At 25.7% G+C, this 13,952-nt stretch overlaps 7 protein-coding genes across 7 annotated transcripts; 4 read left to right on the forward strand and 3 right to left on the reverse strand.

Annotated features, from left to right (window-relative positions):
* Positions 1-135: 135 nt before the first annotated feature.
* cubi_00752 (uncharacterized protein) lies at positions 136-1,227 on the forward strand (the record flags this gene model as incomplete). Its single annotated transcript, XM_029017765.1, has 1 exon — positions 136-1,227. The coding sequence occupies one exon, from the start codon at positions 136-138 to the stop codon at positions 1,225-1,227; it is 1,092 nt and encodes a 363-aa protein (XP_028873209.1).
* Positions 1,228-2,040: 813 nt separating this feature from the next.
* cubi_00753 (uncharacterized protein) lies at positions 2,041-3,569 on the forward strand (the record flags this gene model as incomplete). Its single annotated transcript, XM_029017766.1, has 3 exons — positions 2,041-2,111; positions 2,351-2,442; positions 2,500-3,569. The coding sequence occupies 3 exons, from the start codon at positions 2,041-2,043 to the stop codon at positions 3,567-3,569; spliced, it is 1,233 nt and encodes a 410-aa protein (XP_028873210.1).
* Positions 3,570-4,878: 1,309 nt separating this feature from the next.
* On the reverse strand, positions 4,879-5,187 carry cubi_00754 (uncharacterized protein; the record flags this gene model as incomplete). Its single annotated transcript, XM_029017767.1, has 1 exon — positions 4,879-5,187. The coding sequence occupies one exon, from the start codon at positions 5,185-5,187 to the stop codon at positions 4,879-4,881; it is 309 nt and encodes a 102-aa protein (XP_028873211.1).
* A 256-nt stretch (positions 5,188-5,443) lies between these two features.
* Positions 5,444-6,508, reverse strand: cubi_00755 (uncharacterized protein; the record flags this gene model as incomplete). Its single annotated transcript, XM_029017768.1, has 1 exon — positions 5,444-6,508. One exon carries the CDS (start codon positions 6,506-6,508, stop codon positions 5,444-5,446), a length of 1,065 nt encoding a protein of 354 aa, XP_028873212.1.
* Positions 6,509-7,285: 777 nt separating this feature from the next.
* On the forward strand, positions 7,286-9,199 carry cubi_00756 (uncharacterized protein; the record flags this gene model as incomplete). Its single annotated transcript, XM_029017769.1, has 3 exons — positions 7,286-8,745; positions 8,799-8,850; positions 9,026-9,199. 3 exons carry the CDS (start codon positions 7,286-7,288, stop codon positions 9,197-9,199), a joined length of 1,686 nt encoding a protein of 561 aa, XP_028873213.1.
* A 61-nt stretch (positions 9,200-9,260) lies between these two features.
* On the reverse strand, positions 9,261-11,656 carry cubi_00757 (uncharacterized protein; the record flags this gene model as incomplete). Its single annotated transcript, XM_029017770.1, has 3 exons — positions 9,261-9,431; positions 9,625-9,711; positions 9,866-11,656. 3 exons carry the CDS (start codon positions 11,654-11,656, stop codon positions 9,261-9,263), a joined length of 2,049 nt encoding a protein of 682 aa, XP_028873214.1.
* A 575-nt stretch (positions 11,657-12,231) lies between these two features.
* On the forward strand, positions 12,232-13,266 carry cubi_00758 (uncharacterized protein; the record flags this gene model as incomplete). Its single annotated transcript, XM_029017771.1, has 1 exon — positions 12,232-13,266. The coding sequence occupies one exon, from the start codon at positions 12,232-12,234 to the stop codon at positions 13,264-13,266; it is 1,035 nt and encodes a 344-aa protein (XP_028873215.1).
* Positions 13,267-13,952: the final 686 nt, after the last annotated feature.

Raw genomic sequence — 13,952 nt, forward strand, 5'->3', positions numbered from 1 at the left:
CTTGAACTACCAGCAACAGCAACAACAACAACTTCTTCAACAACAACAACAATTACAATTAAAACCTTTATTTCAAATACTTCTACTTCCACTCCAATTCCTATGATTACTGATAATAATATAAATCATATAATAATGCCATCCACTAACCAAGTTAAATTACCAGTAATTAAAGGAGGAGGAGGAGGAGGAAAAAATAATAACAGTAATAATGGTGTTAATAATGAAATTGTAAATCATAATTATATTCAAACTGTTACATTGGCATTACTAGATTCTTCATTTTGTAATGAAAGAAAAGATAATTATAAACAAATTACAATGGCATTAAAAGAACATATTTCTAATATTTTAAAAATACATATACAAGATATTGTAATTGATGAAATATATGCAGAAAATTCAAATGGATTATTTAATGGAAATGAAAAATGTACTTTACCTAATGGTAAATTAAAAGGTATAATATTTGATATATCAATAATAAAAAATATGTTAATAAATTATCCAACTTATAATGATATTGAAAAAATTACATTAGTAGAAAATGAATTTAATGATAAATATGGAAAAATAATTCTATGGGAAAGAAAAATTGAAAATACTAATAATGAACATAATCCATTCTGTCAAGCAAGTTTAAAAGTTACAAAAAATATTAAATTTATGTGTATTAATCATCCAATATATTGTATACATAATAATGAATATAAATGTTATACTAATCCAATGGGAATTGATTGTTTCTGTTATAATGATCAATCCATATATAATCAAATACAAAATAATCAATATAATATTACTTATCCTATGACTAATGAATGTAAAACAATTATTTCTTGTACTAATGATATTATTCTTCCAATTATACCAAGATGTTCAACAAGTCCCTATAGTATTGGATGTCCATGTAATTTAAATCCATATTCAAAATTATGTGGATGTTATATTAATCCATTCAATCCTGGATGTCATTGTACTTATAATCCTTATTCTAATGATTGTAAATGTTTATTAAATCCTGAAGAATGTAAATATGAAAATGGACTTGATATAATTGACTATGAAATTATTGATAGAGGACCTTTTAATCTTAAACATGGATTAAGAAGATTCTATAAAAAACATTTCAGAAAGAGTAATTCTTTACCATTATTTTCAAACTATGAAATCCTAAAAAATATATTAATCATTTTCTTAAGTATGGCTCTTTTTATTAATCTTTAATTGATATTTATATTTAAAGATTTCAATACTAATGGTTTAATAAAAAGTACTGAAATTTCAAGTATATTATATTATAAAGAGACTAAGCCAATAGTATAGTGTCATATTTTAAGATGATTAGTCAATTTAAGTAAATTTGATTATTTTAAGTCTTTAATGTACTAGGGTTTATCCTTATATTATGACTAATATTATATATTATTAAATATGGGGATTTCTGGAAAAAAAAAATAATTAATAATTATAATCAAAGTTAAATGATTAAAAACTAAATAAATTAACACTTTACTTGATTATTACCAAATGCAATTCTTTCTACTTTACTCTGGCAAAAAAAAAAAGAAAAATAGAAACATATTTAATGTACATGCATGCGCAAATTAAGATTGAAATTCATTTTCACATGAATTTTATATTTTTCCACATGTATTATGTACCGGTATAAATATAATTTTAATATAATTAATAAATATTTGTTAAAAGTAGACCGCCAATAATAATATTGTATTTGGCGGGTATCCATTATTTTTAATAAAAAAGTGAAATAAAACTCGAATGTTTTTTTTTTTTTTTTAAATAAAACTATTATGATAAAAAAAATAAAATATTAATAATCAGATTTTTTATCAAATTGATAAAAATCAACTTTATTTTTAAATTTTAATTATAAATAATAAAAAAAAGAAAGAAAATAATTTATTTGTTTGGTATACAATACTAAAAGTAGTTGGCAAAATTGGTATTTTAAAAAGATCAATAAATAATTAAGAGAAAAATAAATATATTTGCATATTAAAGAATATTTTAAAGAAAATGGTCAATAAATTTCTTATTTTAAATATTATTTTACTATTAACTGGAGTTTTATCACAAGATTCATTAAGGTAATGTTTTGGTATATAAATATATATATATATTAATGAAGATTTTTTCATATTTAAATTATAAGAATTTTTATTTAAATAATGACAGTAATGATTGCTAAAATTACTAGTTATTATTATATAAAAATTTATATATGTAAAATCTAATTAATAATATATAAATGACCAAATAATGGTCTTATTAACTGAATTATTTTTTAATATATTTAAATTTATAATATAATTTTAATCACTTTTAGATTATTAAATGAATCTTTACAATTAGTTGATGAGGCTGTTAATACAAATGATACATTCATTGATACCAGTAATGATACATCATCACATCAAAGTAAGTTTTCTTTAGTTTAAATCCAATTTTTTTTTTATATATTATTAAAAATATTAGGTTTAAACATAGACAAAATAAAGATCAAGAATAAATTTGATAATGAAAATAAAAACAAGACAACAATTAAAACTGAGATTGAAAATAAAGCAGATAACTCTTTAACAAATCTCGAAAGTAACTCTGAAAATAATAACACCAATATTATTATACCTTTCCAAAATAATATCTTTAAGTTAATTGATCATCTTAATATTCATATTGGGAAAATTACTTTTGGAGGACTTAAGAACGTTATTAGTGGGAAATATGTAGTAAACCCATTTATTAATACTAAAAAAGATGTTACTTTCTCCGACCAAAACGTTATCAGTGGTTATGAAGATGTATCTACATCTTCTTCCAACTTTACTACTGAACCACAACTAATATCACTACCATTATCTAATGATTCCGATATTACTATTTTGCCTACAGAAGTTTTGATCCCAGAATACGAAGAATCTTCTAAACCTGCTCATGTAAGAGGAGCTTTAAGCAGCCCAAGAACACCACCAAGTCCTTCTTTTTCTCCTTTAGAAACTTCTGCAAGTTCAGCTATCATTATTACTGAGGAAAATAACTATGGTCAGAATTTACCCGAAAAACAGACTGCTGCTGAACAAGGCTTTGATGAAGAAAATATTTATAAATCAAAACACCATCCTCATCCTCATCATCATCATCCTCCTCCCCATCATTCTCCTCCACATCATCCTCCTCCCCATCATACTCCTCCCCATCATCCTCCTCCACATCATCCTCATCATTATCCTCCCCATAATCACCACCACCATCACCACCATCCACACTACCCACCAATTAAAGATGACAACTCTACTACGACATCAACTTCCACTGCCTCAACTTCTTCAACATCAACTTCCTCGACATCAACTTCCTCGACATCAACTTCCTCGACATCAACTTCCTCAACATCAACTTCCTCAACTTCAACTTCAACTTCAACTTCTACTGTCTCAACTTCCTCAACCTCAACTTCCTCCACTACATCTACTTCGACTATTTCAATGGCCGGAGAAAATGTAGCTAAATTAACTGGAGAGAAGAGTAATCTAAGAGGATTGTAAATGTTAAGTGTTAGAGAATCGAGATAATAAAGTAGTGTTAGAAGGTGTGGAAGATGAAGAGAACCTTGTGGATGAAATTGATCAGGAAAAAGAAAATCTTAAAGAGGGTAATAAATTGGCAAAAGTGGTGATTTACAGTTAGCAATGACTGCAATAATTTTAGAATCTAAGGAAGCCAAATAGTGTGGGGAAAGAATTGAAGACTTGAAAGATTTATCACATCAATTTAGAAAATTGATTGGAAAAATATTCAATTTATCTCTCAAAAACGCATTAATTGTTAATGTTTTTCCTACCTACAATTGGTTTGTAAATCGTATTGACAAAAACTCAACACTGCCATTTAAACATAAAACTAAATTTCATGTTAGTTTTCCAAATTTTAATATTTTATTCAAAGAACTAGAAGTTTTATATTTCTAAGATTTAAATAAAAGTTGGAAGCTCATGAATTTTTAAAGTTTTGGAATTAGAAACTGACAATAATAGCTCTTATAAAGAAATTGGGAGAGGTAAGTTTTATTTTTTTTTTACTAAAAGCTGTTTTATTTTATTAGCTTCTTCATCATTTTTATTAAACAATACTAAAGTTTAAATAGATTGGCTTCATCTAAATCTCTACAAATTTTACATAACCTGGTTTCATCATACATAAATCTGTCATATTTATTATGATTGTTTTTCATAAGAAATTCCCGCCAAAACTTGGTCAACAATGCATTATTTAATACTATTAGTGTATATTTTTTTTAAAAAAATTGGATCGGGAGAGATTTTGTTATAAAAAATTCTCGAATATAGATTTGTGTAAATATTACTCGGTTCTTTTAAAAGTATTTCTTTCGACCAAATATTACGGATTGTGATTGATTATTCGATTCTCTCTTTTTAATGCCAAATTTATTTAATTACCTAATTCCCAAGCCTTTCATTTTATTTCAGTTAGTAAATACAAATATTTAATACAGGGCACTAGGAGGACCCGCCCTATTTGTATGTAAGCATGCATGTTTACGCGGCAAAATTTTAGGAATAAAAGGTGAAATTATATATATAACGAAAGTAAGAATCAGTGTAGAAATAAAAAAAGAAAATATAACATTAAATTATTGAATAAATATTTGATCATTAATCATTAATATTTAAATTTCATTATTAATATGATTATTATTATTATAGAGGGAAAAAACATAAAACAATAATTATATCATCTAATCAATTAAATGAATAAAAAAAAAAAATACTAAAATAACATAGTTTGTGCAATTGTATTTTTCATTTCACGTATCTCTCATTTATAGCAATCCTCTTAAGAATGTTGATTGCCACCCTCGTTATGATGAGCATGAGAGTTAGTAGTTACAAAGTGCGAATACTCAGCAAGTGAAATAGTCCCGGAGCTATCAGAATCAATTTCCCAGAAAAATTGATGTAGTTCCTGTAGAGTCACAGAAGTTCTTACAATTCTAATTTCCTGAGCATCTATAAGTCCATCATGGTTTAAATCAAATTCCGAAAACTCTCTCTCAGTCTGAGATAACTCTGCCCTCGAATTATCAATCACTTGACTTATCACTAATAATATTGAAAAAAACAAATATAATATAAATCCTCTCATTGAATTTCAATTTCTTTTAACTTATACAACGTCTTAATAAATACTTTGCTTAATTTCCATGATAAACTGCAACTCTAACCAATAAATGTATATATACATATACTTATATATATCCAAATCTTATATTTAAATATATTCGTATACATACAATTTATTTATGTTGATTAAAGTATCCTCACTTCTCACAAATTTAACACTTAATATTATTTTGTATGTTTGGCGCCTGAATTCTTATTATGTTCCCGCCAGTTTATTATTATTTATCAACAATGTTAAACTCATTGGCTAGTTTATAAATAATTGACTTAAAAAGCATTTGATTTCTTCCAATATTTCCTGTTTGTTCTTCAAAACTCTCAATAATTTTACACACTTTATTCCAATCGATATCTTCAATAGAAGATTGGAGGCAATTGCTTTTTGTAACATTGTTGGGTATCCCACAAGTCTCATTACCACTATTAGCGGAAGAGTAAATATTTGTTTCTTTAGAATTGCCTGAGAGATGATGGCTCAATATATTTTTCTCTATTTTTTCACTCTCAATCTTCTCTAAAGAAGTGGATTTATTTTCTTTGTTTATATTAGTGTATGTGTCAGAGTAATTCGAACTTGCTTTAATTTCGTTGAGTTTACTATCATCCTGAATACTTTGGCTTGTGATTTTATGATTATCTAAAGCTAAATTTTCAGAATTGAACTTTTCTTTCTCAATATTTGAATTTCTTCCTTTTTCATCTTGTTTCTTTTGATTTAATTCAAATAAGTTATTTGAAATATCGTTTTCCTCTGTTTCTATATTTTTTACATGCTCAATTTGCCTTGAATAAACTCCTTTTTCCTCATTAACATTTCTATTGAATCGTGAAAACGAAAAAACATCTTCATTGTCTTCAAATTTATTGTCAATACCAAAATCATTATCAAATTCATTATCATTCAAATTATCATTAAATTCCTGAAAGTCCAATCTTTCTACCATACCAAATGGGTTGCTATTCAATTTTTCTCTTTCTGCTATCTCAACCTCTACCTTGACTTCATCTTCCCTTTTTTCTAACTCTTCTTCTCTTCTTTCTTCAATCCCAAAAATTATTTTTTCAGCTTTATTTTCGTTTTCAAATTTAATTCTTTCTGTATCATAGTTACTTCTAAATAGCAAACCATTTCTATTTTTCTCATCACCCAAAAAAATAACATCTTCCTCATTCACTTGCTCAACTTCTTCATCTTCTTCTAATAAATCATCAAAAATGTTTGGCTTATTTTTTAAATCCATTCTGTTCATATTACTAATGGTATCATCATCAAAGAACTCCATGTTTAAATCCACTCTCAATACATCCAAGGAAAATATAGTCAAAATAAATATTAAAATTTTCACCTCTCTCCTTAGCTGTTATTCCAAATCCTCCAATTACCCTAAAACCCAACTTTTCCTTTTTTTCACCTTGTTATCCCCTTTTAATTAAAATTTTTCTTTTCCACACAATTTTCTTTTCTGCATGCAATTTAACAATTATTGGATCTTCTTTAACTTAAGCAGTTTATACCTACAATAGAAGCCCGCCTAATGGTAACTTAAATTCCCATCTATTGTTGGTAGCAGTAAGCAATTATTGTTATTATATTAATATTAAAAGTAATTTTCTAGTATACTATAAGTAATTTTAAAAATTGGTTTGTTAATAGTTTGTGGGATTTCATTATTCATGAGTGATTTAAAACAAAGTGTTTGCCATTATGTTAATATAATTTTTATTTCATTGATTGACTTGTATATATATATTTTTTTAAATTAAGCTTATAAATAATGCATGCAAATTTGAATTAAAAATAAAACAGTAGCAAAATTCTATTTATACAAAAATTCGAGAATAAAAATGCTTTATATTTAACATAGTATTTTTAAATATATTTATTTCACAGGTAGATAAATATAATTATAATCTTGACTTAAGCTGGACAAATTTTAATGAAACTATCAGAGTAATAATGTATTATCTCTGTTATGTAAAGTATTCAAGTTAAATTTCCAATGCAATTAATTGGCTAATTAATACTAAATAGTAACTATAATAATAATAATAATACTAGAATGAGTAAAAGTTCTAAAGAGTTTATAATACAGTCAAAAGAAAAGCCAAATAATAAGTTATTTCACGACTTGAATTCCCATACAATTTCTACAAATGATTCAAGAGATAATGATGATTCTTTAATGGTGATCTCTTCAATTCATACAATATCTATACCACGTAAATTATCAAAAAAAGATTCAATTTCAAAAATAAATCATCAAAGTGATATTAACTCTTGTAATTTAGTTATAAGGAAAGAAAAAGAAGAATATCCTTATAATAAATTTAAGAGTAAAGAGTCAGATAGTCCAGATATGAAAGGTAATAATAGAGGAAATAAGAAGAAAAAATGGCACCAAAAGTTTAAACTTTCTTTTTTGTTCTTTAGTTATAACAAAAATACTGAGAAGAACAACACAAAAGTTAAAGATAAAGAAAAAATTAAATCTTTTAGAAACAATTCAAACATAAATCGCGAAATAAAAACCTTTAATGAGGTGGAGCAAAATGGAAAAGGAAATAGTACTGACAATAAACTCAATTGCAGTTATCCAATCAAGGAATTAACTTTAAGTAAGAATAAGGAAGATTTTGAATCCAATAATTTAACTTTTCCTGGAGATTTGGATATTGGAACTCATCAAATTACTTCTAATATTGGTGTTTACTCTTCATCACCTTCAGTTTTGAATTCTTCCCTTTCTTATGTTACTTCTACAAATTCTACCTCCTATATCACTACTTCAACCTCATATACAAATACTCCTTCTGCCTCGTCTTTACAATCATCTTCTTCCTCCTCTTCTTCTTCTTCTTCTTCCTCTTCTTTTTCATCACCATCTTCATCTCACTTATTTTCACCAAAGATATCTTTGATCTCGTCATATATTACTCAGGAGGAGGCATTGGAAACAGGTAATTACAAAGATAATTTAGGTAAAAGTGATTTTGGTTTAAGAAGTATTACTGGTGATAGAGAAAGTATAATATATGATGAAGATTATGACTCTTATTTAGAAAGCACTATTAAAGAGCCTTTTCTGGAACCACAGAGAGGTGAACATGTTGGAAAGAAGACTTTGGTTTTGGACTTAGATGAAACCTTAATTCATAGTTCATTTCAACCAATCAGAAATGCTTCTTTTACTATCAATATTGAAATAGATGGAGATTATTACGATGTATATGTATTAAAAAGGCCAGGAGTTGATAAATTTCTAAATATTGTATCAGCATTATTTGAAGTTGTAATTTTTACTGCTAGTTTATCCAAGTATGCTAATCCACTTCTAGATCGGCTTGACCCAATGAATAAATGCCCTTATCGATTATTTAGAGAAAACTGTACAGTTGAAGGAAATTCTTATATTAAAGACTTATCAAAGCTTGGAAGGCCTCTTAAAGATATCATAATCATTGATAATTCTCCCATATCATATATTCTTCAACCTGAAAATGCCATCCCAATTTCATCATGGTAAGATTTTAACTCCCACCTTAATAAATTAAATTAATCTTTACAATTTTCAGGTTTAGTGATGAAAATGACACTCAGTTATTTGACCTCATTCCTCTTCTAGAAGTAAGTTAATAATTGATTCCAATAATAATACAAACATGGATGTGAGCAGAAAATGTAATATTTGGCTTATTAACATTTAGCTATATATACATAGGTACTATGAATTCCCATGTTCCAGTATTATATTTGAATCATTATAATAATGTGTTTTTATATTTTAAATAACTTATTAAAGATTATTGCTCAAGGACATCCAACTTTATCTACTTCCTTTGGAAGTATAAGTGATTATTATATCTCTGACAATAGTAATAATAAAGAGCAGACAGAGCTTATTGAATTTAGCAGTTCCTCTACTATTTATGTGGAATCTTCATTCTACCATCCTAAGGAGCTTTACTATTATTGACATAATAAAATCTACATTAATAAAATACAATTTATTTATGATGGGTTCTACCAATTTTTTTCTATTTTATAAAGTTCTTTATTAAATTACTAACTGCTATTATTTTATAAGCTACATTCATATACTTGTTTAATTGTATTTTGCAATATTTGCAAGATTCCTTTGTTTTTTGTATTTCAATGCTTTCCTCATCATCTAAATCTGTAGTATCTTTGTTCCACTCTTTTACTAGCTGGTTAAATATCTACAAATTTAAACAAATATAGAAATAATAAATTATTAGTAAATCTTTAATTATTAAGAGTTTATTTTTTTAACATTCTCATGCCAGCATGTATTACTATTTCACATTTGGCATTTTTGGCGCCGAATGGTAATAATGCAAAAGTGCATGCAGTTAAAACCTAAACATCTGAAAAACTTACCCCAGAAAAATCTTCAGGATCTTTCGATTCTTTAATCACTTTTTTCATCCTAAGATAACAGTAAATACTAATCTCGTCAGGAATACCCTATAATGTACATATTTAATTAGTTAATTTTTTGAATTCAAATCAAATTTATGTGAGGTCTCCCGCCTTATAAAAAAATAACATTTGCATGTATATTAAGTAAAAGGAAAACCAAAAGAGCGAAAATAAATATATTATGTTAAAATAAACTTACGTTTGGGAATGCGTTGGTGATTGAAAATTCATTTGTAGCAGATTCAACGATTGCTTCAAACATATCATCTTCTTCATTTCCAATATATTCATTTTCATCATCACCATTCAAGTTACTATTATTTGTACATTTTTCAAGGTCTATTAGTAATTCAGAACCATCTCTTTTACGTTTCCCGCCAATTCCTGTTGTAGAACCACCAACTGAATTTTGCTGGCCTCTTAAAATTTGGCCAGTCAATTTTGAATAAAGAGTGAATAATTTCTCAATAATCACATCCATACCAATTTGAAAAACTGTACTATTGGATTTTTGGTATTCTGAATGCCCCAAAAGCTTAAAATCTACTTCATTCAGTCTTTGTGTGATGGCAAGAATATAATGAATATAATTAAGTCTCGGAATTTCATCTTGGTTTTTTGAAAAAGTATCAATAATTACATTAAAATCAACTTTTTGAAGATTAAATTCATCATTTATACTTCCAAAAATAAATTCCTTATGTTTATTAACTTCATTAACAAGATCCTTACAGTTTTCGAAGGAGTAATCTGAATCTTCCATTATAGTTTTAGAACCACTATTTTTCAAATTACAATTTTCAAGATAAGAAATTCTTAGTGCATTTTCAACTAATGAAGAAATAATATCATTCAAAATGAAGCTAAAAAGTTGAAGGGAGTTTGATGGTATTTGAGAAACTTTGGTATCTTTTAGCCCATTATTATAGGTAGTATTCCAAGTAATTGAAAGCCATTCTTGGAGAGTATTGATTGACGGTCTAAAGTTCTTTTCTCTTAACATTGCAAACTCCTTATAAACTTCTGGAGACATATTTTTGGTCCTTGTATCTCTTAGTTTTAGTCTATCCTCAAACCTTTTGTCAATACTAATCATCATGTGTGAAGGAATATTATGGTTATAGTCAATACCTTCATTTTCATCCAAATCATTTATTACATCTTCTTCTTTAACTGATGAAGATATGCTTGTAATATCAGGATCTGTTGTTTGAATTATACCATTTTCAGAATTTGTGTTCATTCCTACCTGTCTATGTGCTGACTTATTAATTAATGTGTCATAATCAAATTTGCTCACTTCTTGTTTATAATATTCACTAAAATGCTTTTTTATAATATTATTTGTGAGCTTATTTGAAATCTTTTTCTTGTTTGACTTATTAATTAAAGATTTCCAAAATAGTGATATCCATATATTCAAATAAGATTGTATCAATCTTACACTTTTTTCTTTGCAGTCTTTATTTTTTAAAAATGGCCTGACATCTCCTGCTATATACATTGTTCTTGATATTACTGTATTAATTGGAGAAAATGTAGATATCATTAGTTCTTGAAATACCTTATTTAAATGAGAAGACATAGATAATGAACAAATTTGATCTTGGTTTAAACTTTCTAATCCTGTATTTGTCTCCATATTTGTTTCTGTTTCTAAAGAAACACATCTTGGATGAACAATTGCAATCTCATTCAAATTCTGGGTCTGATTTTTGTTTTCTATTGGAGAAGAAGAGATTTGAGAATCTTGCTTAGAAACTTCAACTTTTGATTTTTTTGGGGTGTTTTCTTTTGTATCTTCGTTTCCCAAAGTATTGTTGTTTTGAGTAAAGTTAGTTCTTTTATTTGAAAGAATTGCAACAAGTTCTGATTTAATTCCAGTAGGAAGTTCACTGATGATCTTTGGCCAGGAGCTTTTTGGACATTTTAATAATTCTTCATGAATCTGAGAACTATTTAAACCTTGAAATTTTGAAAAGTCGGTCATTTTTATTATTGTAAGTTTTAACTAATTAATTAAAAAAACATATTTATTAATAAGTTTATCTTCCTATTCTTTTTGAAAAAAATAAATCATATATTAAACAAATTTTGTAAAATCTTCCTATTTTATATTACTCCTTTTTAGCTTAGCTTGTATATTAATTAAAGTTTATAGTAATAATCCGTACTATTATTTTAGTAAGATATTACTTATTAATATAGTGTTATATCAACATTAAAAGTTTATTAAAAACTTTTTAGTTATTATTAACATCAAACTTCTATAACCAAATATATAAATATTAATAAAAATTAATAATATAGCTTAAAAGTTTAAAATTATAATTTAAAAAAAAAAAAAAAATATATATATATATATATATATATATATTTATTATTATTTTTCTTTGTGTATTTTAATGTACGCCACGTAATATATTTATTTTTTTTTTTAAATTAAAAAAAATTATTCACCCGTGTACAAAAATAATATTTGAAGATTAAAAAACTGGATATTTATATAGTTAGAAATGAAGCATCTCATATTTCAAGAAATAGATATATGATGTAATGTTATAAATGTATGGTTATAGCATAATTCAGGCAAAAAAGGTTTTACCAGTATGTGGAGTGATAGTAAATAAAAATTCCATAAGATTTTCAAAATTTTTGTTTCCAACAATAAACGAAGAAATTAGCAAGAAATGGCCTTATTTTAAACGAAACAGTGAATTATTATTCCAAAAAAGTACAAATTCCTCTTTGTCATTATTGTCAATAAATAAGGGTAAATTCTACAGTGATTTGTACCATAAAAAAAATAGGTTTGGAGATTTTCTAAGCAACAATTACTCAAGAATTTTTAATGATAAAGGGAAAAAAAATGTAAAATTTGGGATTTCTGCTGGTTTAATTTTATTGTTATTCTATATTTTAATTGTAATTAAGGAAAAAAATGAAAATGAAAAGTATTTCAAATCAGGGTTCAGTTCAAACATAGCTACAAGGTATATAGTAAATGTAATTAATGACCCAAAAATCGAAGATTCGCTTAAAAAATTATTTAAAAGAGTTCTAACCAGTTTAATTAAGGATGATGATTTTTCAAAGGACTGGAAAGTTGGGCTTAGACAAGTTATTAAAGAATTTGAAGATGAAATAGGTCAGAACTTGACTAACATTCTTAAAACAAAAATTGTTCAAGATTGGTTGTATTCTACTACAAATGAGATTGTAGATTATATGAGTAAAACACCTGAAATTATTTCTAAAACTTCATCTTTATTTTCAGATGCATTTAATCATCAGATTTTCACAGAAAATTCGAAGAAATGGTTAGAAGAATTTATTCATAACTGTGTTATAAATAACAAAAAAATTATTAATTCAATAAATCACCTCTTAATACGGATTTTTAATACAAAAGATATTCAAAATAATTTAAGTGACTTATTTAAAGATGTTATTCTAGATGATAGCACTCAAGATTACATTAGTTTAGCATTTTGGAATGTAATAAGAAAATCTCTTATATTCCCAAAAAATTGGTTTAATGGTATCAAAAATACTGAAAATTCCACAAAAAATATTGACAAGTCCAAAAAAAAAGGCTGAAAAATAATCAAATTTTTTTTAACTATATAATGTTTTTTTATTAATAGGGTTTGCTTACGTGTGTAATTATACATGCATTTTAATTTTCATGCAATTTATACATAGATATATTTTAATTGTTTTTCTTAAATTTTTTTGAAAATATTTTTACCAATGTTATTAAGAAAAAGTATACTAATAATTTAAAAGCTAGTGATGATTCTCTTTGCTTCTCTATCTTCACTTCATATTTACTTTTATTTATTCAAATAAATTTTATTTCCTTTTTTTTCCTGGCTTTTTTATTTTTAATTATAAACAAAATTGCCACGTGTGCACACATAATTTTCCCCACACTAAAAATACCAATTTTAAAAATTAATATTTAATAGCATGCCGGTACATAATATTAGTTTCCTCAAAAATAATAATAATAATAATAATAATAATATTATTATTATTATATACTAATATTTTTTACAAACCAGAAGAGATAGCAAAGGAAAAGATATATACAGAAAATTAGTAAAAGTTAAAGGAAAAACAAGTAATCAGGTTTCCTGATAACTGCCCCTTGTTTTTCAATTATCTTTTTTTCTTTTTAAAGTACTGATTGAGTTAAACAGAATTGGTTAATAAAATAGTAAAATTGAGATACCAACTATTTAAAGGAAAAATAATTTTCTTTAAAAAAGGCCTAGATAAGG

This window comes from Cryptosporidium ubiquitum (genome assembly GCF_001865345.1).
Source record: "Cryptosporidium ubiquitum isolate 39726 chromosome Unknown contig_26, whole genome shotgun sequence".
NCBI lineage: Eukaryota > Apicomplexa > Conoidasida > Eucoccidiorida > Cryptosporidiidae > Cryptosporidium > Cryptosporidium ubiquitum.